Here is a 25,912-nt window from a genome sequence, read left to right as displayed (position 1 = left end):
AAGACACATTAATGCACAATTAACATACAGCAGTTATAGTAGGTCTACTCATCCTCCACTGTTGAGAGGCAACAGATTCTTTCTTAATTGTATTCACATGTTAACTTTCCACCAAGTTCAACCAAGTTTGTTGTGCTGTGTTTCTCTGGTACTGATTCAAATAAAAAGAACAAACATGATACAATCAAGCTTCCATCAAACCTTAAATACAGACCTATTTAAGTGAAGCCACTCAAAACCAGTGCTTTTGTACTAAAGCTTACATTTCTTAGCACACCAGGACTCCATCTGAACAGATACACCGGAATCTTAAACAGAAAAACAAGACATGTTTATAGGGAGGATATACAGAGATTTATTTAATCAGGTTTACTATTTACAGTTGAGATCACTTTCACATACTACTTTCTACGCTACATGGCTACATTGTTTCCAAACCAGTTGAAGATCTACAGTCTAACAGTTCACTCAACACATAAAACCGCTCTTCATAGAAAAATGAAATATTTCATTATAGAACAGTAGTGCATACATTATACTCCTGAAAAGCCAGCTTGTATTTTAAACCACTAACGTTGGAAAGATTTGCTCTCGGAAGGTCAAAACTGCAGTCACATGATCCTAAAGTTTTGGGGTTTGGTTAGTCTTTTTTGTTTTTCCTTTTATTTATATAAAAGTGTACTGGACTTAAGTGTTCTTTAAAAAGTGACACTGGTGAGGGGCAAGATTCACATCTTCTTTTCTCCAATTAAATACAGCTGGCTTCCTTTGTACAACTTTGGCTGAAAAAGGTTCATGTAGCAAAGGTTTTAAGACACCCTCTCTGTATGCAAGAATCAGCCAGTTAATGCTTAGAGGTAATCTACCAAAGTAGGCACACATCCTTTGACTTTCATATCAACCAAATGACACCAAACTTGCAAATGGTTCTGAAATTAGAAAGTTTACTAGTATACTAAAACATTTAGATACATGAATAGCTGGCTAAAACAGTGAAAGTCACAGGTATTATATGGGTGTGTGTAAAGCTGAGTTGTTTTGCCCATCACCAGTGTACAGTACAGCTGTCTCATCTGTGAAAGGTGTGCTTTGACTAAGCTTAGGGCAAGAAAGCTATTGCAGTAGACCTGGCCCATTCACCTTCCACATGACTGAGATAAGATTGAACTGCATGTTCACATTCTCTTCTAGGCATAGGTTCCACCAGTGATGAGAAGCTCGTAGGCAGGATCCCGACTCCTCCTACATAGTACTATACAGGCACACAACATGCCCAGAAGCTATGGAGAAAAAAACAGAAAAAAGAAAACAAGCTGAGTGCAAAGAAGATACTTCAAGAGATTTAAACTCAGCACAGAAATTGTCAGCATGCATTGCAAGACTAAACATCCAGAAGGTAAATGGCAACAAATGCATTGTTCTTGAGCAAGCTTCATGCCCTGCTCTGAAAAAGAAGTGCCACAAACTCCAGCCTGATTTTCTTGCAAGATTGTCTTGATGTCTTTTACAAAAGTGTTTTGGTCAGCCATCTGCATTCTGCCTCCGTAATTCAGATGGAAGAAGGGACTTTTTTTTTTTTATGAAAACTACAGATTTTTAGACACTCTATCTGGTCTAAAAAATCCAAGTGAAATTCAAATGCATTAGCCTCCAACTGCTATGATGAGAAAGAGCAGAACTTTAGTTTTATGAATCTACTTAACCCCTGAAATCTCTTCCAAATGTTCCATCTCTGAATGTCATATTAGAAAGCTTAAGTCCAATGTGAATTTTTCACTCTGAAGACATTTTCTTGCTGTTAAAATTCAAAGCACCATGACTCTGCTGACAAGTTTATCAGGAATTTAGGGTATGAATCAGCCTGCATATATTTACAAGGCTTAAATCAGATGAATGTAAGCAGGGATGTAGGGCATGATATTCTTCAGAACTTGCATATTTACTGAAGGTAAAATAAGACTGTACCTACTAAAAAAAGATCAGGTACAATCTTGTGTCCTATGGTCAGCAATATCTTCTAGTAAAGTAAGATATTATCCTGATTTGGTTATATGGATAGAAGTTTATTCACAGATGCAAATACTTCAAGAGGCTTCTGTCACAGCTCTGGATTAAATAGCATCACCCAGAAGCTAAGTTTCCAAAAACACCCCCCAAAAAAAAACTCACCCCAAAACCCCTTTGAACAGAAAGCAAACAGAATGAAATGGCTGAGCAGACAACCAAGTATACAGCTTCTTCACAGAAACAGTGAAAACCCAGTGAAAATACAGCACTGGGACACAAAAGGAGAATTACTAACTTTTTAATATCAAGTCTGATGCAAGCATCATGTGTGTAACACAGTAACTCAGTCCGCTCAAAGACTGAGCAATTTTAGAACTCTGAATCTAAATAAGAAGCAATTTAAGAAGTGGTACAAAGAAATTCTTATATAAGCTTTTAATTTCCTCGAAAAAGACACACTGCAAAGATTAATAAAATACTTTGTCTGGAGTGCATTACACGTGCTTTGGATCTATAGCAGAAACCAGCTCAAAGTGTATGAAGGGTAACCCAGAGGCTGGCACTTAGGCCAGCTGGTAAAAATCAGTACCTTTCTTCACTTTGCATTGGTACTGGGGTGGTACCGGGGTGGTTCCAGTTCAGATTAACTCCCAAAGATGTTATCACAGAAAGGTTTGGGTTGGAAGGGGCCTTTAAAGGTTATCTAGTTCAACCCTCCTGCAGTGAGCACGGACATCTTCAACTAGCTCAGGTTGTTATAGTCATGTTGGAAGAAGAGAAAACACAGAACTGCACGCCCTCTTCATGGATACAGACCTTCTAAGTGACAGGGCAACATCCACAATTAAAAGCCAAACCAAACAAAACCCAAATTTAGGTTAGACTTATGAAATGGAGAGTTTTTGGTACATGCCACTGGCTCCAGAACTCTGAAGAAGGCTTACAGCCTGCAAGTATAAGAACTTTAACTTTTTCCCCTGTTCAAAACAAGGATAAAATGAAGAGTGTGCTGCAGAGAAACATCATTAGTCTTTTGCTATAATCCATTCTAGTCAATTCATTAATTCACATTTACAATTACCCACACAAGATAATCCCGTTCAATGACTCAAGACATTCAATTTATACAGCTGTGTAAGATCCAAAACCATCAGTTACTATAACAAAAGCTCATGCAATCAACTTTTCAGTTACTATTTAAACCATCTGTATTCTTTTGGAGGCCACTAAGCATATTCCTAGAATTCAAAGTAAACACAGAAATAACTCCTGTATTTCAATTTCCTTTGTAATCTGTCACTTTAAAAACATGCTCGCACCTCTAAAACCTTTTCTAAGGCATTTGATTCTGCTTCTCTTCAGCTGCTATTTAATATTGTGAACAAAAGTATTTTAGAAGTCTGTGTTGAGGAAGGATCCACGCACAACCCTGCCTTCAACTTGAACAGTTCAGACATCTCCCGCAGTCAGGTTTCTTTAGGGTTTATTAAAAAGTCTATTATTTTATAATATTTGTCTGCCAGCAGTAATTAGATCCAATCTCTCACCAAACGAATCTGTTGTAATCACTTGTATATGCAACAGGCAGGGTCAGGATCTTGGAAATGATGACTGACTACAAAAGCTATCTTTAAGGATGAACTCTGCAGATAATCCAGCAGTACTTCTACTGCCCTGCAATGCCTTTGCTCCCTCTCCCTTCAGTTTGCCATCTATTTATTAATAGTTCTGTGCTGTCACTGTGGTTGAGACTAAGGAATTATTGGATGCTGGAAGATTCCCATGGTAACTGAGACATGGGCATATCGATTACTTCTGTGCAGAGAAGACTAAGTTGTCACAAACCCCAAGCCCTGCAAAAATTCTCCTCAGCCTTTCCATTTGAAAGAACGTACTGAAAGCTGAATTTGTCGGCTGTAAGCTATCAGAGGTGATGAACTTTGGACAGGCTTCTTGCATAACATGAAATAACCACCAGTTCAGAGTGGACTCTTATGCAGTGAGTCTATGAGTCTAGGAAAGGTAGTAAAATTCACCAAAAGATAAGAAAAATGTAACTACTCCTCCAAGTTTACAGGCCATAACTATGCAGGCTACAGGCCATTTGCTGAAGTGTCCATTCTCATCTCCAGTTCAATTAGCACACAGGTTGTTTTGCTGAGAATCAGGCTAAATACATAAATCCTGTATTACAAACATGGGGGGGGGGGTCACAACTTACCTCTTACATTTCAGGAGATGAGCAATAGAACAATTGGAATAGTGTTTAGTACCAACTTGACTGAAACTAATGTTTTAAAAACATGTGAATGTACAATCATTTGAACTGTGGAGCAAAGATACAAAAATATGACTTCTGGTAGACTTAAATGTGATTACCACCGAGTATTACTAGACAGGAATTTCAAGGGTATTCCCAACACCTTGTATCCTATACTTAGCTTCATTCATTTTCTAAACAGGTATCGTGTAGCTTGTTTTACCTTTAAGCAAAAACATTTCAAAATGCTATACTGCAGCACTAGCAAAGACATTTCTCTGGTGCTCTTATTTTCCTGATGAACTATTTAGAAATGATGTACTTCCTGCAGATAGCTTGGTTACTGACATGTGGAGACAAAGCAAAGAGCACTCACTGCAGAAGGGATACAACTAACATGCTTGCCTAGAATGGATGAGCCAGGAATAACAGTTGGCCAAGCAGCCACAGCATTTGTGGCCCAGTCACTGGGAGGATTTTCGGATATACGTGTTAATCAACCTGCAAACTCCAAAACTAGGAATAATGCCTCCTCTTGGGATTCAGCTTACCCAGCCTCAGAACACACATTTTTTTTTCCTACATAAAAATCTGCCACAGTAGCCATGGTTGTGGTAAATACTTTTATTTACATTACACAAATACATTTCCGTGTTCAAGAAGACTACTGTTTTATCAGTCAAAGTTTTAAGAATGGCAATTAAAACAAATACCTTCCTTCAGAAGCCTAAGCACAGATCTCATCATATTTAAAGCTCCATACCTGGAGTAATCTGGTTCTGCACAGCTCCACAATATTACTGTATACAGTGTCACCTATGAGTATATCCTTGTAGCATTGAAATAGAAATTGAAATAGAAATGCCTGTTAAAGGCACAAAAGTAACCTTGAAATTAGTTTTCAAGTCTCTGGTATTCATCATATGTACTACATTTCTGAGAGGCTGTAACACTGGCACAGGCTGAAAATAATATGAATAATGCACTAAGCCTGCCAAATTGATTAGCATTCAAAATTCCAATTTTACAGATATGTTTAGAAGGCAGCCCTAGGCTTGTTTTTTTTTAATAATCTAAGTAAATACTGAGACACACATTAGTTTATTGCCTCATTTTTTTAAAAGCAGGGTAACTGTAACAATCAAGATTCATCCGGAGACAGCCAGTGCTTGATTTTAAGCAGGCAGCATCTCCAGTTCAGGACATCATTTTTTGCTGAAGTCCAGAACACAAGAAACTTTTAAGCCACAAGGCAAAGCTCTGTTGAACATGCTATCAAAAACCCTGGTGTATCTCCTGGGTGGGCTTGACATTATCTGTATGCCATGAAACACAATTAAGCTGACGTACCTTTAAAATGGCATGAAATTTGAACTACCTGCTTTAAAGTCTGAAATTAAATACTATGCAAATTGTTCAAGAGTTAAATATCAGGGCACATTCATGACACTTAATTAGCTTTCAAGAAATAATTTACCTCTTAGTCTCTAGCAGCTAACTGCACATACCATTGACTGCTCAGCTATCTTCAAAGCTAACAGAATATTCATCCACACAGCAGTAGTTTTAGACCATGCATGGTTGAAAAGTTCTGCGTTAAAGTGTTTAGATCCTTTTGACTGATGTCCATTTACTCCCCAAACCAAGCAGGGACTAAAGCTGCCATGATTCTGTGCATACCTGTAATAACCTGGACAGCAGTTGTGAAAAAGTTTACAGATAAAGAATATTCTCTTACCTGAATAGCAGCAAATGCTAGTGCTGCCCAGATGACATACATCATGATCTCCTGAAGCTTCTTTACAACCAGAGCCTCACACCCCTGAAACAAGTACAATTCTTACATACCCATGGGGCAACCACATACAGACACACACCAAGAAAGCCCCCAAAGCATCAAACAGGTCAGAAAGATAATCCACACACTAAAAGAAGTCATTAATTAGTATATCACTAAGGATGATGAGAAAAGGTTTTATTTTTCCCCAGAAACTGTTTATTTCCTGTTAAAGCAGCAAATATTCCCAAAACTTCATGCTCCCACCAACAAGAAAATTAAATGACTGTCACCAAAAGCACGTGGCTAGTAAGTTCCTACTTTGAGTGTCTTACCTCAGAATAAAGGTCCATCGGGCGGGTCAAGCTGCCAGTGCAATTGCTGAGGGTTGCTTTGCAGCAGCTCAGCGGCACACTGTTATTTTTAGTTTGTTTGAACCAGACGGTATTCTCCCAGTCTGAGTAGTTATGGATCCCACAGCAGCGCAACTGGAAGATCACACAGGTAAAGAGCCAATGGGTTTACCAGTCAAGAAGTGGGATGAGACAGTAATTCTAATTGCAATACCAAATATATTCAGACTACCCAAGCATGTACAGTTATTTAATATTAAGAATATGCAAGTGCATTAAGATCATATCCCACTGCAGGAAAACATGCAAGTACCAAATATTTTAAGTCAAACACTGACCCACAACCAATTACATAAAATGTAGCTCTGCATCAACAGTGTCAGAATTCCACTAATTTTAACCAAGTCCAGTCATTTGTTGACCAATCAGCTGTTTCCTAGATTTGTGAGAATAGGAGAAAAACTGCTACACAAGTAGCAGAGCAACATCACATTTGTGTTTTAAGGACAGAAAAGACTGCAAGGTTCCCATGATTCTCATCATCTCACCTGCCTCTGTACATAGTCAATAGCACGACTGGCTGCATCAGGATTTGTCCCATTGTATCCATTGTATACTTTCTGAATGCTGTGATCAACTTCATCCTCTACCTGTGAAGCAGTAGGAAAGCATCTGCATTAGCACTCCAACAGAAGCAGTACAGGGCTAGGTAAAGTTATTTCACTGCTCATTATAGCAATGCAGGAAACCAAGGTAACTCCCTATCATCTGAAATCAGCATATTTGGGTGGTACAGCTTCTTACACTTCTAACTTGACTTCTGCAAAGATGTTGTTAGTTTGCAGCAAATGGGTAAGAAAACAACCCAAGCAGCTATCTTCCACAAGATTTTAGACAAAGCAGCTTTGCCAAGTACCTCCAGAGAAATTGCTTTTATTATGACAGTGTGGCAGACATTCCATGAACTTCAGGACTCTCCACCATAGCATTCATTCACCTTTCAAAGTTCCAAACCAAACCCAGTATAACAACCAGGGCTATCTCATTCCCTTTGGGACCACAAGGATACAAGTAAGTCATACCACCTGCTCTTCCCATTCTGACTGAAGCACAAGTAAATTCCCAAAGATGAGGTCTTCCAGCTGATCCAAGCTCCCTGCTCAGTCCCAGACACCCCCACCCCCCCCAAGAAACGCTGATGACTGTTGTACATACTGGAATAGCTCCTAAAGCTACTGCAGATGAGTCAAGCTGCTAAAGATGCTGTCAAGTACATGTGTTAGAAATGGATGCCACCCAAGAATCATCACTTATCCCCCAGAAAGGTGTCTTATAATGCCCATTTTGGAGGAAATCTGACTAGAGCCATTTAATGACGTTTCACTGTAACCTTATTTAAATGCACATAAAGTGTGGTGTAGCTAAACATTTGTACAATAGTAAGGCTCTGAATTGATTCTTTTTCCTATTACATTCAACAGGAATTATGTACAAGGAATGTAATCTTGAGGCTGAGCATTAACTAAGCACGCATATTCTTTAGATTTGCAAGTTACAGTAGGAGGGTCTTGCCAACACATCATTCCCTTAAATGCTTTACTGGAACAATTTTCTACACAAGAGGTTGCACAAGCTTCATTCCCCACCACCCAAGAATGCTAGTTATCTTTACAAGTATATCTGTATCAAGATAGATAGGAATAAAAGTCAATTTAGCCTGCACAGGCAGCTTGTTTCAGACCAGCATAAAATCAGTTGTTTGAGGATTTAACTACTGTGATTTACAACTCTGATTTATGTAACAAACCAGCTGTTCAATTTGTCATATAGGTTTTTAAATCATTTATTTCTGTGCTTCCTTGTGTATCATTTGGCTTATGGTTCAATTAGGGCAACATTATGCCTGAAAAAACATGCAAATTACATACAATGCAAACTGAAGCCACTAGCTTGAGCTAACTGGCAGGTTTTACAAAAAATGAGAAATCAACTACTCCACCCAGAGGGAAAAAAAGTCATTAAATCCTCAACCAACTGACAGCCTGTTTAATCCCTACTGCCACTTACAAAAAGCCTTACTTTTACCAATAAGAGTCATTGCTAGCAGATCCTGCAACAGGTCACAACAGTATCACAATGTGACCTGGACATGATCCATAGTGTTCTGAAGGAGTCTGAATAGCATCAGGTTTACATAATGAAAATTAAGCAATTTCAAGGTCATTGTATTTTCAAGGGGCACAATGCCACTTTCTTGAGACATATATTCAGTCCTGCTTAGTACCAACAGTTATGATGAGCAACTGCTCTGACTTGATGTTTCCTTTTGTTTGTAAAGCATTGGTGGGAAATTTGTTCAGTTAACACTGAAGTAATCCCAACATGATGCAGGGGCCTTTTAAAAAATGAAACCAACAACCAAGGAAAACAATGACAAAAACCACACACATGCCATGCAAAACCAAGAGGACAAGATTAATGAAGCACAGTATATGCAGATTTCACTTCCTACTTCACTGGTAATAAATTATTTCTCACACTCCTGCTGTACTCTAAAACAAGTTTAAGATGTTAAGTACCATAGGGTAATAGAACACTGCCTTTTTACTAACAAACCCTGTCTGATCTTTCACAAGATTTAAGATTCTGCTTTCAAATACTGACTCCCACAAATGACTTACTGTAATACCATGCTGAGACAAAAAAAGAGATAACCCCTCTTCCCCCAAGCTCTGACCTACAGCTGTGAAACAGTATGGTAGCAATACAAAAGTGAGAGGCAACATGAAACTTGGATTGGTCACAGCTTACAAGTGTTTCAAGTGTGCAATTTCAGAGGGGCTAGGAAAGAAAGATCTATGCATCAGCTTCTATTTGCTTTGAATGCTGTTAACTGAAAAGAGCAAGCTACTTAAAGACCAAAGACAGAAAAGTGTAAGATGACCACAGCTTAGTCCACATCAGATCCATGGTAACTCTTGAATAACAACTATACTGTAATACAGTACACCCTTGTAAGTACTAGAGCATAGGGCAACCATTCAAGTTAATGTGCAAGAACTCAACATATTTCCCATTCTCCAGGAACTGTACTGCCTTCCTCAGTTGCTTTTAAGGACTACTTCCACTGCAAGCTTCAGAGTCCCAGATGATCTTCTCAGTGCACTGCCAAGATTCCAGAAATCAAATGTAGACCATGAGGAAAACATATCCTGAATTTAAGCACTGCCAATAGAGTATTTCTGTTGTAACAACCCATTCTACCTGTTACCAAGGCTAGAATTTTAACACTTAGCTCAAGGTCCTCTTGTGTACTGCATACTCAAGGCAGCCTTCCCTTGTAAACCAAGCAAGCACTCCAGATTTTTACTTCATGTTTGTCTCACTGTTTCTTCCATGATAGTAGGAGAAAGCAAAGAGGAGAGAACACTGAACTAGCAAGACCTGGGTGGTTTATATAAATGCAGAAGACCAAAGAAAGGTTAACTGTGGTGTAGTCCAGCTTGCTATTAACTATCACTGTAGTGTCCTATACTGCAATCATACTACGTATCACAGCTAAAAATGCCTTTTCTCCTAGTTTTGGGGGCAAAATTTAGATGCAGATGTAACAACAGCCAGTGAAACTGTGCAAGTTAGAATTTTATCAAGCTACACTGTGGTATCTGTAATAACACATGGTATATTTCTGCCACATACTGTGCTGGTAGAAACACCATTAGGATCATTTTTCGGGCTCTAACAGTGGAGAAATAATTTCTTTAGCCACACCTCCTGTCAACAACCTGTATAAAGCTAGACAGTATACATTAACACATTCAATCTATTTGATTTTATTATTATGCAGTGTTAGTTTGCATACCAAAACACAAGACAACATTTAAGTTACTGTATATCAAAACAATATGCTCTATGTTCAAATACTGTGTAACCTAAATCATTCATAAAGCATAAATAAATCAGAAGATAATCTGGATAATGGAAACATACCCAAGCGAGTCACTACGACCCCCTCCACTGTTCAACTGTTAATGACACATTCCAGCTAGATTTTTGCCTGCAGGAAAACTTTCTGCTTTACTCTGAGGAATATCGATGTTCTAAGTTTTAAGATACTGACATCTCAAACTAACCCACATAGAGATTTGGTTTTATTCCCTTAACAAATACCTATTAACAGTCCCACAGAAGCAAATTCAATAAAGTCAACATCTCTGTATTTTGGTCAGAGTTTCACAACAAAGCACTTGCTGAAATTGGTAAGTTATTACCTTTGCTCTGTAAATGTATCCAAGGACCACCACCACAACTTCAGTGATGAAAACCAAGAGCAGGATGATCACAAACTGCAAAATACAATCAAGAGTGTGCAAATAATTTTACCCATTTACTCTCTGAAAGTCACCATATAGATTTTTTGCTACGTAAAGTCATTTTTCAGGTAACGTTTTAACAGATTTAACAGATAACAAAACAGGCAATTAATTTGACCAAATGAGCCCAGAATTAACTGCATCAAGGAACTCTAGCATTCATAGCTTCACCAAAGAATAATAAGCTGCCCAGCCAGGCAAGTGCTGATCATTAGGGCTGAAAACACGATATTGGACTGCTTTCATCAAGTGTTTCTTTTCAGTCTTCTTTCTGTAAGATAAATATGAATGCCACAACAGAGAAGCTCCCCAGGCTGTTACTAAGAGTGGTAGATGGACTAAAGGGACTGTTTCCTGACATAAAGCCCTGTAACAACTGGCAGAGACAGCAAGCTATACATTCCTCTTAGTATATTTAAGATCATTTTTAAAATAAACTGTTAAAGAAGTCTACACAGCGTCCAACAAAGAGAAAAACAAAATGAGGGGACAGTTTAAATACCAGCCTCTCTTCTACTTAATTCTCAAGCTGAAATTACAGTTAAAATTCATGAAAACACACAGCATTAAATACCACAAATTAAGTGTTCATATTGAGCCATAAAGGAAAATATTTAGGCACCATAACAACCCTTAGTTAACCTCGACACAGAATACTGAAAACAAGAAGGCTCCTGAATCACCTTTCTCTGTCCAATTTCAGCTTTTCAACCAGAACAGATAAAGATGAGATTTAATTATACAGCTTTATACTTTATATTTTTAATGAGATAGCCACAGTTCTAAAAAAGGTACAACTAAGAGCCTTCTGCTGCCAGGACTGGCTAATTTCACACCAGTATTTGGAACAGAAAAATCAAAATAAGATGTTTGTAACAAAATATAAAGAAAATACATTTAAGGCCATAAAATAAGATTAGAACAAGCCTTAAAAAAGTATTTTATAAGTCCATTAAAAGAGAAGGTAGCAAAACATACCACATCACATAAAACCTCTGCAGCTTACCGTAGCAAGTCCACAGCGACTTTCTCGAATTGTGGCACAGCACCCAATAAGTCCAATGATAAAAAGAAGTGTTCCCACAGCTATGATGATAACTGCTGGAATCAGTGTGTAGACATCTTCAAAGAAGTGATCATAGTCATCGTATGTGATGAACACATAGGCTCCCACGTAGCACAGTATGCCTGCTGCTGCCTGCAACAGACAATAACACACTAAGTTCCTTTGAACACCAAATCCGCATTTCGGCAAGGCTGATGTGCAAGTGTTTTATAGAATTCTATAAAGCAGTCTTCCTCAGAAATTGTTTAAGTTTAGACATCTTTGCTAAGTTACAGCATATGCTTACTAGGAACATCCCAAATGAAGGCCAACCAGTAGTTTTCAAATTACATTCATTATGTAAGTTATATGGAAGTCATAGCACATCATCAAGAAATTATGGTAACCATGCCATGAACACCAAGATCTTGCCCCCTACTCTCAAATACTTCCTTCCCATGCTGTGAACTAAGCTTTCGACATAGTCTAACATTCACAAACTGTCTCATACTTTTGAGAACAGGATTCCAATCCATTCAAGCAGCAAGTTATTTACTATCCCACAGGCTTTCAGAACATGTATGCAGTTAATTTTACCTGCTATTATTTACCTACTATTTACCTACTACTTATTCTTCCATTTCGCTAATTACTACCTATGATTTAATATTAGAATAGAACACACATTGCAAACTTTAACCTCTACTAAGGAAAAATAAACTGCTAGAAACAGCATTTCTGAAGTGTTCACAGGACTGTAAAAATGAATTCTAATCAGCAAAGCAGGTAGGAACAAATATGAAACACCAGTTATTAAAAGACAGAACCAAATACCCCAAAACACATACCACAGAACTTTTCAAAGATGTGTTTTCAGAAGGATCATTGTACAAAATGGTCTTTATTAAACGAAGATACGAAAAAACTCGCTTAAAGTTCCTGCAAATAAGACCTTTAGGATGGAGCTGCCACTATATAGATTTACAACCCTAAGACAAAGCACTCATCAATCCAATGTGACCTTACTCCCCCCTTACAGCTATCCCAACACATCAATACCTTCATTAACTTTAAGCTGAGCAGACCTAGTAAAGGACAGGCAGCTGCTGCTTGAGGAGCCAGCTAACAGACATTTATTTCAAAGGGCCTTCCCAATTTTTACTTTACAAATGTCCTATCCTTGTGTTGCAAAGAAGAGGGCAGACAAACATGCACATAGCTGGTTCCAATTGCTACAATACCACAAGACTGGGCTATGCTATTGCAGAAACAAAGAACCAATGAGTAATTAAGGCCAGGAGGGACCTCAGGGGATGATATAGTCCAATCTCCTCCTCAAAGAAGGGTCTACAGTGAATTCAGACCAGGTTTCTCAAGGCTTTCTCCAAAGTCTTAAAAAAAAAAAATAAAAATCTAAGGATGGAGTTTCCACAGCTCTGGGCATCCTGCCCAGTGTGGCATAGAACAAGACAAGCTGTAAGGTGACCGGTTTCTAGTATTTCAGCATTGTTTGCTACTGTGTACTAGATATACTGCAGTATTACTGCAACTACTTCCCATAAAACAATACTGCATAAACACTACTAGAATAATACTTTATATACTGAATATTTCCCACAACACTCTGTTACAGAAACACTATGTCAAAGACAAAGGTATTAAGAGCCAGCTCAAAAGCATCATCTGTTCTGCATAGATTTGTGCAATATCCTTCACCCCCTCCCTCTCTTTGTGCAGTGAAGGTAAGTGTGTACTCTGCAGGAATCTTAAAAGCATTCAGGAAGCTCACATTCATCCAACAAAAGGTGCTAGGTAGATACAACAGTAGAGACACTGAAAATTCAGTAACAGTCAAGCACCAACAGCAAGACATCTCCAGACAAGATTATCTGAAGTGAACAAGCTGTTACAAAATTGCCCCTTTGCACAAAAGATGTTGAATTGCTAATCCAGCTACAGAAATGCATGGCAAAATGCAGACGTATGATTTCTGTACACAAAGCAAAGACTCAAAGTAGTGTCACTGAACAATGGAATTACATTAACTGTTGCCCAGCAATGAACTGTGTGAATGACAGGACAGTGATGTAATCTCCCATTTCTAAGAACTTAACATGCCTCTCAGAAGCATGCCATACTGCAAGGCAGCACACAAAAACCCCACAGCTGTGGCTGGTATCAGGCACTTAAGAAAATATACCACAAAAGTGAAATCAGAACCATTTGTGAACCCCTTTGTCCTTCTCTGTTGTGTGAAAATTCAGCGCCTTTCTTCTTCTCTAAGCAAAATCTGGTTCCTAAACTGCATGAGCATATATATTTAATGAATCTTTTTGAAACATAAAGTTCAACCTTTAAAAAAAAAACAAACCTGCCTACAGGTGTTAGCTTTCCTTCCCTAATGTAAGAAGCATATACTTTTTACAGAACTTTGCTCTTTCACCATTATGCCAGACAAGCTGAGTCTGACAAGTACAGAGGTATCATCTTGGAAACTAAGAAAAGCCACATTCTGTGCCTGTTAAAAGAATTAGCTGGAAAGGCAGATTTTTCTTTAGACTTCTCAGATTAAAGCAGCCTGATCTGAAGACTTCACAAAATCCTCTCCACACATGGAGATACTAAAATGACTAACCAGCCACGAAAGCATTTGGCCTTCAGTTTTGCTTCTGAAGAATGTTGTGGAACTGGTGGTTCTGTGGAAGAAGCTACAGAATTCTAGGAACAGCAGTGTGCACTCATGCCTGTAAACCTTGCACTAGAATCACGAGGAAGCTGAAGATAGACACTGCCTCTACTTGAGGTTATCATATCCTCAAAAATTACTCTTCCTCGGAATCTCTTTGACAAGCTCCTGAAAGCAGAGGTACCTGCTGGAGCTTTCAATAGTTCTAAAAGTATGGAGATTAAAACTCCTTTCCTGTGTAGCACAGTTTAACACTATTTTTGAACAGGCACATTACCTAGCCTATCACAGAACAACAAAACCAGCAACACTACCCTGTTCATTTACAGGAAAACAAGTTTCAAATGCCTGCTGTTTTCCTTTCACACTGCAGCTTCAAGATGCTTAATATTTTCTGTAGTCTACTTTAAAACAGGAAGGGAGGTCTCTAAATCAGTATTTCAGCTGGGATTAGGAAAGTGATTTTGAAGGAATCCTTGCTCAACTTCTGATGAATTTCACTTACTACCTTCTGGTTTGCAGCACTGAATACTCTCAGGAGTGTATATCAGGATTCACTTTGGAAAAAACTAAACCAGAAGGGCATTTACTGTGCTAATGGCTAGTATATGTTCAGCCAATGGGACCAGGCTAGCCTGCAGTCCATTATGCACATTACCTGTTGCAAACCAAGAATAAAATTGAACTTTAAACAAAACAAACCCACAACAAGAAAATCAGAACCCCAAAACATTATCATGCACTTAAACAATCTGCTTCCCAAAAGGGGAATCATCTAGAGAAACTGAAATCTGTATAAAAAGGATAATTAAAAAATAAAAAGAATCTCTAAGCTTGTTATCCTGTGGAGTAAACACTGAATCTGCAGAAGTCTGAACTCACTCAACTCAAAGATATTTGAATAAGAAGCTACCAAATATGCAGTCATGCATTTCCTATCATTAAATGGAAGCTAAATATATGAACAGTGCACAGTTCAAATAACTCTTTGATAAACAAGGCTTGAAGGAAGAATTCTCAAACTTAATCTGCTCAAGGCTCTGAATAGAGCCAGCAGCAGCTCCTGAATCTGTGCCAGGTCACATGTGTGCTCCAGGAAGATGACTGGTTATTCAGCATTCACACATCCTTTTTAGAGTTGTTTGCATTTAACCTGTAGTAGTGAACCTGAAGTGGTGTACTTTTATTTTACGTTAAGTTAACCTTTAAAAAAGATGACAAGTCCAGTCAATGAAGACTGTTGCAGACAGCTTGAACAATCAGACATCCTTCTCATCAGAGGAAAATTTAAAAAATGCATATACCTCTTGTAGTTCAGAAACAGCCTGATATTACTGCTTTGGCATGGGCCTCTAGGAGTTATTAAAAGCCAAAAAAGTATAAAAAGAACTGAAGGGAAAGATGAAAGCCCTGATGACACAATGATACCTGCAATGGTAAACATTAGCGTCTTAAGCCCATGCCCGTTTCATAATGACAGCTTTCAAACGCACTGAGGTAGGCAAGGCTACACACTTATTTAAATGCACCTTGGTGTCATTGGGGGGGGGGTGGGGGTGGGGGTGGTGTTGTTTGCTTGGTTTTTTTCCATTTGGCTGTTTTTCCTTAAGTAGGTTGCAAACACCAAAACCTCTCTTCCTGTTTTCTGTAATGCTAACACACTGCAGCAGTTTGAAAGGCAAAATTTTGGCTAACAGTCCTTCACCTTTTCTGCTTGGATCCTGTCCTAGAGCGCTTTTCCCAACGTGTGTGTTGGTTTCCTTGTGCTAAAGATCAGCGTACCTTTGTTCTCACTGTCTTTCTAGTCTGCTCCAAGCTTCTTTTATTAAAAAAAAAACAACAACAAAACCAACCAACCAACAACATTCCAGGAGAGATTTTTGCAGGTCTACCAGTTTCATTTTTAATAAAAATTACTTTTCTCCACACATACCAATGCCTGAATGTTTTTTACCTATACGAAGGGACACTGGTACAGTAGCTTGCTACCCAGTTTTTGGGCTTCTTTGAGCAGTATCTTAAGTGTTTTTTCCACACTTCTCCATTATTTGACTTCTACTCTATTCGACAGTTTCAGTTCTCTCCAACACTAGAGTATTTGCAGCCTAATTACTGTCAGATGAAGAGATTTCCTGGATCTGCTGTCTTAAGTTTTTCTTTTAGCTTTCTGTCCTTCAAAAATCTAGTTCCTCAGTTTTAACTTCAAAGGCCCCATCTCTGATGCTTATTTCTCTTTTAGACTCTTTTCAACACTTTGCTACTGTCTCTCACTCTCCCCTTCCACCTGAAACAAATACACACACATATTTATTTTCTCTACTTGCTTAAATTAATGCCCATCCACCTTAGAAACCAGTGGTTTCATGATACTCTTCTACTTTGTTCTCATTAATAATAATTCAATTGGAACACTGAGCTATTAATTGTCTTGAAAAATCCTTTGGAAGATAAAACTAACTATTCCATTCAATCTTGTAATATAGTTACAAATAGTTTAAAGGCTTATAAAACAAAGCCATGTAAAATTCAAGTAAGCCAGACTGATTTGTCTATACTAGGCAAATTCAATTTGGTAACCCTATGCATAAACCCCTCAAATTCAAATGTTTCTGCAGCTAAACCAAAAGGCTAAGTTAGGCTTCTTTTGCATTTGACATTACAAATATCACTAACTGCAAAAGGCAGTGCACCAGATATTCTTTTACACCTACTTAGTCACCAGGGTTGTAAACTTGGCCTGGTGCTCCACTGTTTCCAGACAGCGAAACCCTGCACAAGAACACCAGTGACTAATCCATGCTATGAAGTTTCACCAGGTAAAGCTGCATTTCAATTTCCATACACTACTGAAAGATATCACATTTAGCTTTACAAGCTGGTTTTAATCACAAGACCAGATTCAGAAACGCCTGTAAAAGCTCAGGCAGAGACTTGAAACTTATCCTGTAAAGAAACATAAATGACAATAGTATGCTACTTAATCAAAGACTACATAAAAATCTGGGCCTGGCCTACATTTGCTACCTGAAAATTCATGTGCAAATATTGCCAAAAAAACCCCACCAACCCAAAACACTCAGAGGCACAACACTGAGTTTTAAATCCTTAATTCATAAAAATATATTTTATACAATGTACAGGATTCCAAACCGTAACACAATCCTGCAATACACTTACTTCACTACTGAAGCACAAAACATTCAATTTTCACATTGAGAAGTAACTGCCCTTCAAGACATAAAAGGCTCTGGTCAAGTAATCCCTGACCCGCAGCCTTTGAGATCATTTGTCAATTAGAGTCTTTGATGACTCTAAGTTTCCTCATTATCCCATCTTTTAAAGTCCAGATCTGAAACAATTCTCAAGCTCCCAGTAAAGCAGAAAAATTGCCTGGCTTATTCCTTTGTAAGGGGATCTCCATTCTACTTTTGCTTTTTACTGCTAAATATTAATCTATTTTCCCATTGTTGCATTTTCTTTCTTCTTTTCTACCAGAAACCCAGAACACACTACATGCACATTGATAGCAACAGCCCATTTTAAAGACAGCACAGATAGCATTCTTGCTGTACAGAACTAAAGCCTCAAGATTTCTCTCAACAACCATACCAAAGGTTTTAGAATAGCTTAGTCAAACAAACTATAAAATGAATAATTTCAAGTCAGTTAAATAACTGCAAGAGCAACTGAAGAACTTAGTTTGCAACTACTGAGTTGAAAGTGTTACAGAAGCAGAATTCATTCCTTTTCTCAAGGATGAGGACACAGAGGTGAAGAAAACCTCAGAGCAAACATGGGGTATTAGGTCAAGCAGGCTGTCAAAACACATTCTTCAGGAACATAAGATAGACCCCCCTTTTCTGAAGCAAGACTACAAGCATCTCTGAATATTTTTATCCTCTATCTTATAACCTAATCATAAGCCTGAAGACATTTCCCTAGCATTTCTGTCATCTCATTTCTTCAAAACGGCTTTCAACTGAATTATTTGTCATTGGTCATATTCAGCATTTCGTTCTCAAGATATCAAAAGTCTTTCTTCTTATCAACTATTCTGACTTTTTTCTAAAGCCTACAGTTTAATGGTTTGCTGTCATACCATTTATTTCCCACACAACATCCTAAATCTTCTGACAGATTGATCAATGTTGGGATTTCCACACCATCAAAAACATGTCAGAGAATGCATGTACTAGAAGTTTCATAACTCAATTTCATAATCTAATTTTCAAAAAGTCATACTGTCTTTCAAGCTACAATTCCTCCTATGCAACAACCTTCCTTAAAGAAAGGGACTCAGCACCATTAAATGAAAATGAAGTCACTAGTTGACCGGACAGATCTTGTGCAAATTTAAGGCAAGGTAAAGGTCAACTGAATGTTTGCTTTTTCTTTGCCATTTATCATATCTACTCTAAAACTAATTCATAACAAAATACTAAGAAATGTATTAATCTGATCTGTATTCCTCTGATCTTTCCAAGAAGGGCAAGTTTTAACTGATGTTTCTTATCAATGCATTTCTTCATGAAGTACCTTTGAGCTTAAGGACTCTGCCAAATTATCCAAAATTCAAATGTATGTTTCATGCAAGATCTGCATTATGCTACTCTTGATGACTATTACTCATAATGCTGTTTTCCTGCAGAACTTTGTTTTTAAGGCAATATGTGTACCTACAATAGATGTACTCCATGCCTGACACCCCTGCAAACGCAACTGAGCTGAACTGTCAAAGTTCCACAACAAAACCTTGGAAAGGTGAGTAAAGCCTTTCTATCTGATAAGCCAGCACCTGTCCTGCTGCAAGGGGAAGGTAGTTTCCACAGCACATCTTATTAATTAAAAAAAAAAACAAAACCTCCTGTAGCAGTAATTAATATTTAGGAATGTACAGTTAATAGACAAATTTAACCAGATATGAAAAAAGTTTCCACAAAACTACACAGAAACAAGACAACTTCTTTATAGTGTCAAACAGAATATGTATTAAGTAGCACAGGACTTCTCAAAAGGAGATGGACTTGTAGATTCACTGACAAACTGAATGGAGTACGGGTTATTAAAGTCAGCAGTCATCCATGATAAATGAGTGGGTATGGCTGTGTATGACCTGTGAGCAAGCCTCAGCTGATCTGCCTTTTTCAGAAGGCTGGAAAGAAATAAAGAAGTTGCATCCTAGAATGCAGAGCATAACAGAAATATCTCTGCCTTTTCTCCAGCAGTAGACACAACTTTCTGAACATCTCACATAAGATACCTACCAAAGCACTCTGAGCATCCACATCCTCCTGCAAATATGAGATCCATAGGGAAAGGTGGGGGTGTCAGGAAAGTTATAAATCATTTTGACCAGCCACTGTTGCAGAGATTTCAATAGCAAACTATGCAGAAGTCTTCTGCTGTTACTGCAGTTGACCACAAAGATCATGACCATAATACCTAAGACTTACACATAACATCCAATAGAGACATTTAATTTATAAAAACATTTATAGAAGACTTTATATTTACTTGACCCATCATAGGCAGTTATCTATTGTAAAGTTTCAGTGGAAATCTGGAAGTTTCAAAACTGGAAGTTCACATGAATCAAGCAGAAGATTTCTGTAACACCACAGAAGCAATCACATTGTCAACTAGATTGGCATCAAATTACTAAATACACAGTCAACTAAGTCAGTAAATGAAATGTGCTAGATCAAGAGTTGAAATTCTTCTGTCTCTTGCCATTTAAAAATGAAGATGTACTACTTTTGATTAAAGTATGTAGATTTCCTATTTTATGCTACAGCTTGCTAAAGAGAAGAAAAATGCTGATTTTTGCACTTCTCACTTTTAGAAAGCCTGCCTCATTCTACATGCAGCTGATGAGCCGTAAGGTTGTTCCAGCACAAGCAACCCACTTACCTCCCTGCCAAAAAGCTATCAGCACAAGTTGACTTCTTAGGCTGGAGATGGTTGACAGAATACAAAATCGGTGACATTTTAATTTGACACAAAGTACATTCTATCTAAATACAGTCTGTCCATTTTTAATTCACTCAAGTTTGTCTCAAAAAAAAAAAGTCATTAACAACTGTGAATTGCTAGATTCAGCATTACACAAAATAACTTTGTACCCACCACTGTTTAAGCTGAGTTACTGCAAACTTCAATGTGCTACTAAATTACTAATACAGTAAACAACAAGAAATACCTTTCAAACCTATCAATCATGAAAACTTATCACTAAGCTTTTGGAGGGGGGGAGAAACTGCATACAGAATTTGTGTTCATTTATTCAGAACAGAGCCTAGTTTCTATCAGCAACTGAAGAAAAACCTACTTCAAGATGCCATTAATAATGCAACTCACAACTGTCTAGTCCAAAACTTTTAAGTATGAGGTAGCACCTGTTAAATAGCTTTTTTAATGGCATTTGCAGCTACGCATGTAACAAAAAGCCACACCCAACAAAGCAGATTCCAAACAAGAAGCTGCACTAAAAGGTTGATGTAACTACCTCATACTTCAGAGATAAAGAATGGAGCCTATACACCTCAGTCAAAATGACAACCTCCTAATAATACACCACTTAGAGTCAAATATGCCTCACACTTACTGCACATCTCTGAAGAGCTGTATAGACAAATGCTGGTGAGACTACACAGATACGCGCTTTCCCTGACCACAATTAATTTTTAAGCACCCATGAGAGAGATTCCTTTGTAAATATTTAGACAAAAACTTCCATCCTGCAACACTTGTTAGATTTTACGAGGCTATCAGTATTAAATGAAGTAGCTATATATAGCTACCTTTTTATGCTCTAATATCTTGTCACCCACTAGTACTTTTTCAAAGCTGAAATCTTTGAACAGCTGGGACAACAGATCTTCTGTTCCTGGAGCTGGGATTAGAGGATGAGAAATGCAATAGCTAAATGAGGAAAACAAATTCTCAAAGTCTACTGAATATTATTTATTTAGAGTTATGTCATTCTGACAGCCCAATTATTACAGTGAATACAATGCCATGCTGCAGCCTGTGTGATGATCCTGAGAAAGGTCATTTACAGCAACCTTCTGATCCACCAACCCAGCTAAGCTTCTATCTTACTGTCAGCATGACTGTAGTTGTGGGAGGTTTAAGTGACCCATAAATACTATAGTGCAGCTGTGGTTACTGGAAGAGTGGAATGCAAGACTTGATTTTGGGCTATTACGTTACATATAACTAGAATAGTTAGGGTTGGAAAGGACCATAAGATCATTCAGTTCCAATCCCCTGCCATGGGCAGGGACGACTCACTCCAGACTATACTGCCCAAGGCTCTGTCCAACCTGGCCTTGAACACTGCATGTCCTTACTTTGTGTTAAAAAAACGAGGAAGAAAACAGTGCTCCATACTTACTGCTATGTATTTGGGACGGACGTCCTGAAAGTAGGTGGCCAAACCCTAAATAGCCAGAACAGCACTACAAAAATTAAACTTTCAGAGATCTGAAAATCTCAACAATCTAACTCAATCTGTATTCAATTACACAAGCGTCTTTACCGCAAGACCTCGAATGCCCGTTAAACCCCTACTGAAAGACAACTGAGACAGATTCAGCTCCATGCACCTCCGAACTTGGCAAGGGGAGTTGGCTGAGAGGGAAAGCACTGGGCCCACCGCTAAAGCAGGGGCCCCGCAAAGGGGCTCAGGACGCTGGTTCAACACAAAGCTTTTAAATACGCACGGAAATAGCGAGGTGGAGAAGGGGGGGAGTGTGGAGGGGGAGCGCCCAGCTGCCTCCGTACGCGAACGAGAACCGGACAGCAGCGAGGCGGCGCGGCCCAGGCCCGCAGAGCCCTCAGGGTCGGGTCTCGCGCCACGGCCTGCCCGGACCCTCCCCTCACGGCTGAGGAAGAAGCAACCCCGCGCCCGGAGACCCTGACCCTCCCCAGCCGCCCAGGGACTCACCCAGAAGATAAGGTTGAGGAAGACCAGGACGGTTTTGGAGGAGGTGATGCCGCACTGCCCCATGGCGCCTGCCGCCCCTCAGCCTCCAGCCGCGCCGCGCCGCTCCCCTCAGCTCCGCTCCGCCACCGGCCCCGCCCCACGTGACCCAGGCGAGCAGAGGCGGCGGCGCCGCAGCCAGCCTAAGATGGCGGCCGCTCGGGTCACGTGGCGGGAGGGGGGCGGAGGAACCTAAGATGGCGACGCGCTCCCTCTTAAAGGAGCCGCCGCGGCGCTGAGGAGCCTAGCGCGCCCTTGGGGTTCACCTCAGGAAGGGGAGCCCCGGCTAATGGTAGCCCCGGTACACATTCACCTTAGCTCGGGTGGACAGCGCTCCTCCTGCCCTCAGAGCTTCCCGAATCACGGCTGATCTGCTGCCCACAGAGGGTGTGAAGGTGTTGGGCTGTGAGGGGATCTCTGGTGTGCTGATGGGCCTTAAAGGAGAAAATGAACCTGTGTTATCTGTGCACCAGGCACGGCAGGCAGGGAGAGCGAGCGTGAGATGAGGGAACAACATGCACTTGACAATCAGGACATTTAGCAGGAACAAGGAAAGCTTCCAGTGATGTAAAAGCACATGGCTCTGGCTGCACAACCCAGCAAAGTGAGGAAAGTCCAAGCGCTGTTAATTGTTAGAATGCACCCAAAGAGGGTGGGATTTGCCAGCGCAGAGCAAAGGAAAAGCGACTGAAGAAATCACCAGAGGATGCGCATGGCTTCCACAAGCTGTGCCTTGCAGAGGCTGCATGTGCGCTCCGGGAGCCAGGGCAAGGTAACACCCGTCCGGCATCCACTGCCCTGCTTATTCACCAGGTTCTGGTTAAGTGCAGCCAGCAGCCAGCCCTTCATTGTGAAGGCCTCGGTTGCTGTCTTGCTGGTCAAACCAAACCCCTCCTCCCCGCTTCTCCTGGCCTCATGGTATCTTCCTTCTTGAGCTTGCTTTCGTTCCCCTTCTCTGTTCCTACAATACCCGTCCTTCCCGAGCTGCGCTGCCCTGCCTGGTTGTCACACCTGGTGAGCTCGCTCAGCAGTGTGTCCTTTCTGCTGTTCTAGCAGGTTGACATCTTGGGTGGAAATAACCCCATGTTATTGAGGGTCTTGACATTTCAGGGATGAGTCGTGTGAAGGCAGACAAGTAACAATCACTTATATCCCCTGCTCTGTTTCCATGGTACCAACGTTTTTTTTCCCCCTCCTACAGTTTTGGAAATTATATCCAGACCCAGTTCCTCGATACCATGGAGATACTAAGTCTTTTTTTTTCAGCTTTCAAGGCCTTATATGCTCATGGAGAAAACTTCCCAATCTTCCCAGTGTTATCAGGCCATTTTCTGTCACGAAAATGGACTTATGGACCCAGAAGATATGCTCAAAGTTGTCTGCACTATTAATGTTCTGCCCTCAATATGTGGCATTTAGAGCGTGGTTATGCCTTGTAATTTCTGCTTTCTGATGTGCTCTTTGTGCTTTACGTATTACAATTCCATGACATATGGTATTTTTAAGTGTATATAGATTATGCTATCAAAAATGCCACTATGAGTTGATAGAAAAAAAAGGCTTTCTAAAAGGAGTTTGATAGAAAAAAGGATTAATAATGATATTTAAAAGCTCTTAGATTTTTGTACGACAATGCTGTTGTGCAATTTCAGTGTTGAATTTGGCAAACCTAGCAGCCTGCTCTGATTTTCTATATGAATTTTCTCTACTTTCACAACACTGTATGTATTTTGTTACAGATTCATAGGAATGGGTGTTCACTAAACAGTCTTTGGTTTCTTTTTTGTACCTAGCTTTGATAACTGAGAATGATGAAAAGGTGCAATAAAAAGGCTAGGACTTTATGCTTGGAGAGGAGAAAAGTGCTGTTACGCATGGCCTGGGATGGGGTTGGAGCTTTATATATGTGGGACCAACAGGGGCTCATGGGGAGGATGGCAAAGGTGTCGGGGAGAGAGGAGGAATGGGGAGACTGCAGCCAGTCCTTTGAATGGGCAGCGGGATTGTGTGGTCTAGGCTCCCATGATAGTAACATCAAGCACCAAGGAAAAGATAATGCCAAGTGTTCATCTCAGCATGGCTCCTGGAGAAAAGCAAATATAACAGTGGTTGGCATTCTTCTTTGCGGTGCTGTCTTGCTGCTCTCATGCACAGAAAGCTGGCTGATGCTGGGTGCCAGTGTGGGGTCTTTGTTGGGGTTTTTGTCAGGTTTTTGTGCAGAGGGATACTCTTGGGTCTTTGGAGAACACATGCAGAAGTTTTGGGTATTATCAGTCCCTGTAACTTCAAATCCACACTCTCTCTGGAATAAGGTGTTAGCCTGTGCTGTCATCTCGTACCACGCATGGCATGCCAGTCAAAAACTGTCCCTCCTCCCTTATGGGAACACAGGCAGGAAATTCTAGCTCTCTGCCTGCACAGGTAGAGGAGGAGGGATGGCTTGCTGAACTGAGGATAGGCAGTGCAGTTCCCAGGAGAGCGGTGAGCAAGGCATGCTAGAAGCAGGTTGTAACAAGTAGTTTGAAAACTGGCTGCAGTTTCAATAGTTGGCTTGGCTGAATTGGACTGAACTGTCTCCAGCAAAGCTTTGCTGCTTAGATCTTCCCCGCCTTGCTTGATGTGGACAGGTAGCTTGGCTGCTGAGATGTGCTTTTGTCTTTAATACAGTTTAAGCCTCTTTGAAATTCTTCAAAGAGTGTTTATCCCACATTTCACAACATTTAGCTTGTGACTATCATCATAGCAGTATCTTCAGAAATGTGTACCAGAAATGTAGACAAGGATATCGTGCACTTCCACTTCTTATGAGACAGCGAGAAGATGAGAACACTAAGGACAGGTGTGGGGCAAGAGAGGCCCAAAGTTCTCAAATACAGAATGCAAGTGTGTTAGCAAGATACTGACTGCATCATTTGTGGACTCAGAGGCATCTTTAGTATTTAATGTAAGACACCACCATGGCACAGACTGCACTGAATGGCTGGTTAAGGTAAGTGGCTTGAGGAGTTCTGCAGACTTGGAAGTGCAGAGGCAAGTGTGCCAGCAGATACACTTGTAATGTAGTTTGCCCTTCAGTTTAATTATGCCTGATTCAACTCTCTGTTTGTTATATAAACACTGGGAATTAAATTCTGTGGGCACAGCGCACTTTGTATTGATGCATTTGAGTCTAGGCTGTTGCAAATGACTTATCTAGGCAGGCCTGTAGACAATAGCTCAGCAGTGATAATTTCCATTTGCAAGCATGCATTAGAAAAGTAAAATTGCTTGCTCTTGAGACAAACAATAGTAAATGTAATAGAAATGAGTTAACTCCATTTGAATGGATCAGGAACCTCCAGCTTTTCAACAGCTCCTGAGTAGGTAATCATAAGCTTCTTTGAAATGTAATAGACTGGAAAGGTCCGTGAACATTGAAGGATGTATA

At 39.8% G+C, this 25,912-nt stretch overlaps 1 protein-coding gene across 1 annotated transcript; it reads right to left on the bottom strand.

Annotated features, from left to right (window-relative positions):
- Positions 1 to 331: 331 nt before the first annotated feature.
- TSPAN3 (tetraspanin 3) lies at positions 332 to 22,609 on the bottom strand. The gene is made up of 7 exons (XM_062612234.1): positions 22,450 to 22,609; positions 11,777 to 11,968; positions 10,669 to 10,743; positions 6,946 to 7,047; positions 6,380 to 6,532; positions 6,006 to 6,089; positions 332 to 1,280 (listed from the first exon to the last, which is right to left on the bottom strand). Exons 1-7 carry the CDS (start codon positions 22,510 to 22,512, stop codon positions 1,188 to 1,190), a joined length of 762 nt encoding a protein of 253 aa, XP_062468218.1. The 5' UTR covers positions 22,513 to 22,609; the 3' UTR covers positions 332 to 1,187.
- Positions 22,610 to 25,912: the final 3,303 nt, after the last annotated feature.

The sequence above is a fragment of the Pezoporus occidentalis genome, unplaced genomic scaffold, assembly GCF_034315485.1.
Source record: "Pezoporus occidentalis ecotype Australia unplaced genomic scaffold, CSIRO_AGI_Poc_V1 ctg159, whole genome shotgun sequence".
NCBI classification, from domain to species: Eukaryota; Metazoa; Chordata; class Aves; order Psittaciformes; family Psittacidae; genus Pezoporus; species Pezoporus occidentalis.
Note: the sequence above shows the minus strand (reverse complement) of the source record. Positions and strands in the feature narration are given on the sequence as shown.

What these genes read in the sequence shown, in the direction of transcription:
- TSPAN3 (XM_062612234.1), bottom strand. Translation starts at nt 22,512, where the DNA reads ATGGGGCAGTGCGGCATCACCTCCTCCAAAACCGTCCTGGTCTTCCTC. An exon ending in GATACATTTACAGAGCAAAG is followed by an intron (nt 7,048 to 10,668) that starts GTAATAACTTAC and finishes ACTGCTTCACAG; the next exon opens with GTAGAGGATGAAGTTGATCA. An exon ending in TTGACTATGTACAGAGGCAG is followed by an intron (nt 6,533 to 6,945) that starts GTGAGATGATGA and finishes GTGATCTTCCAG; the next exon opens with TTGCGCTGCTGTGGGATCCA.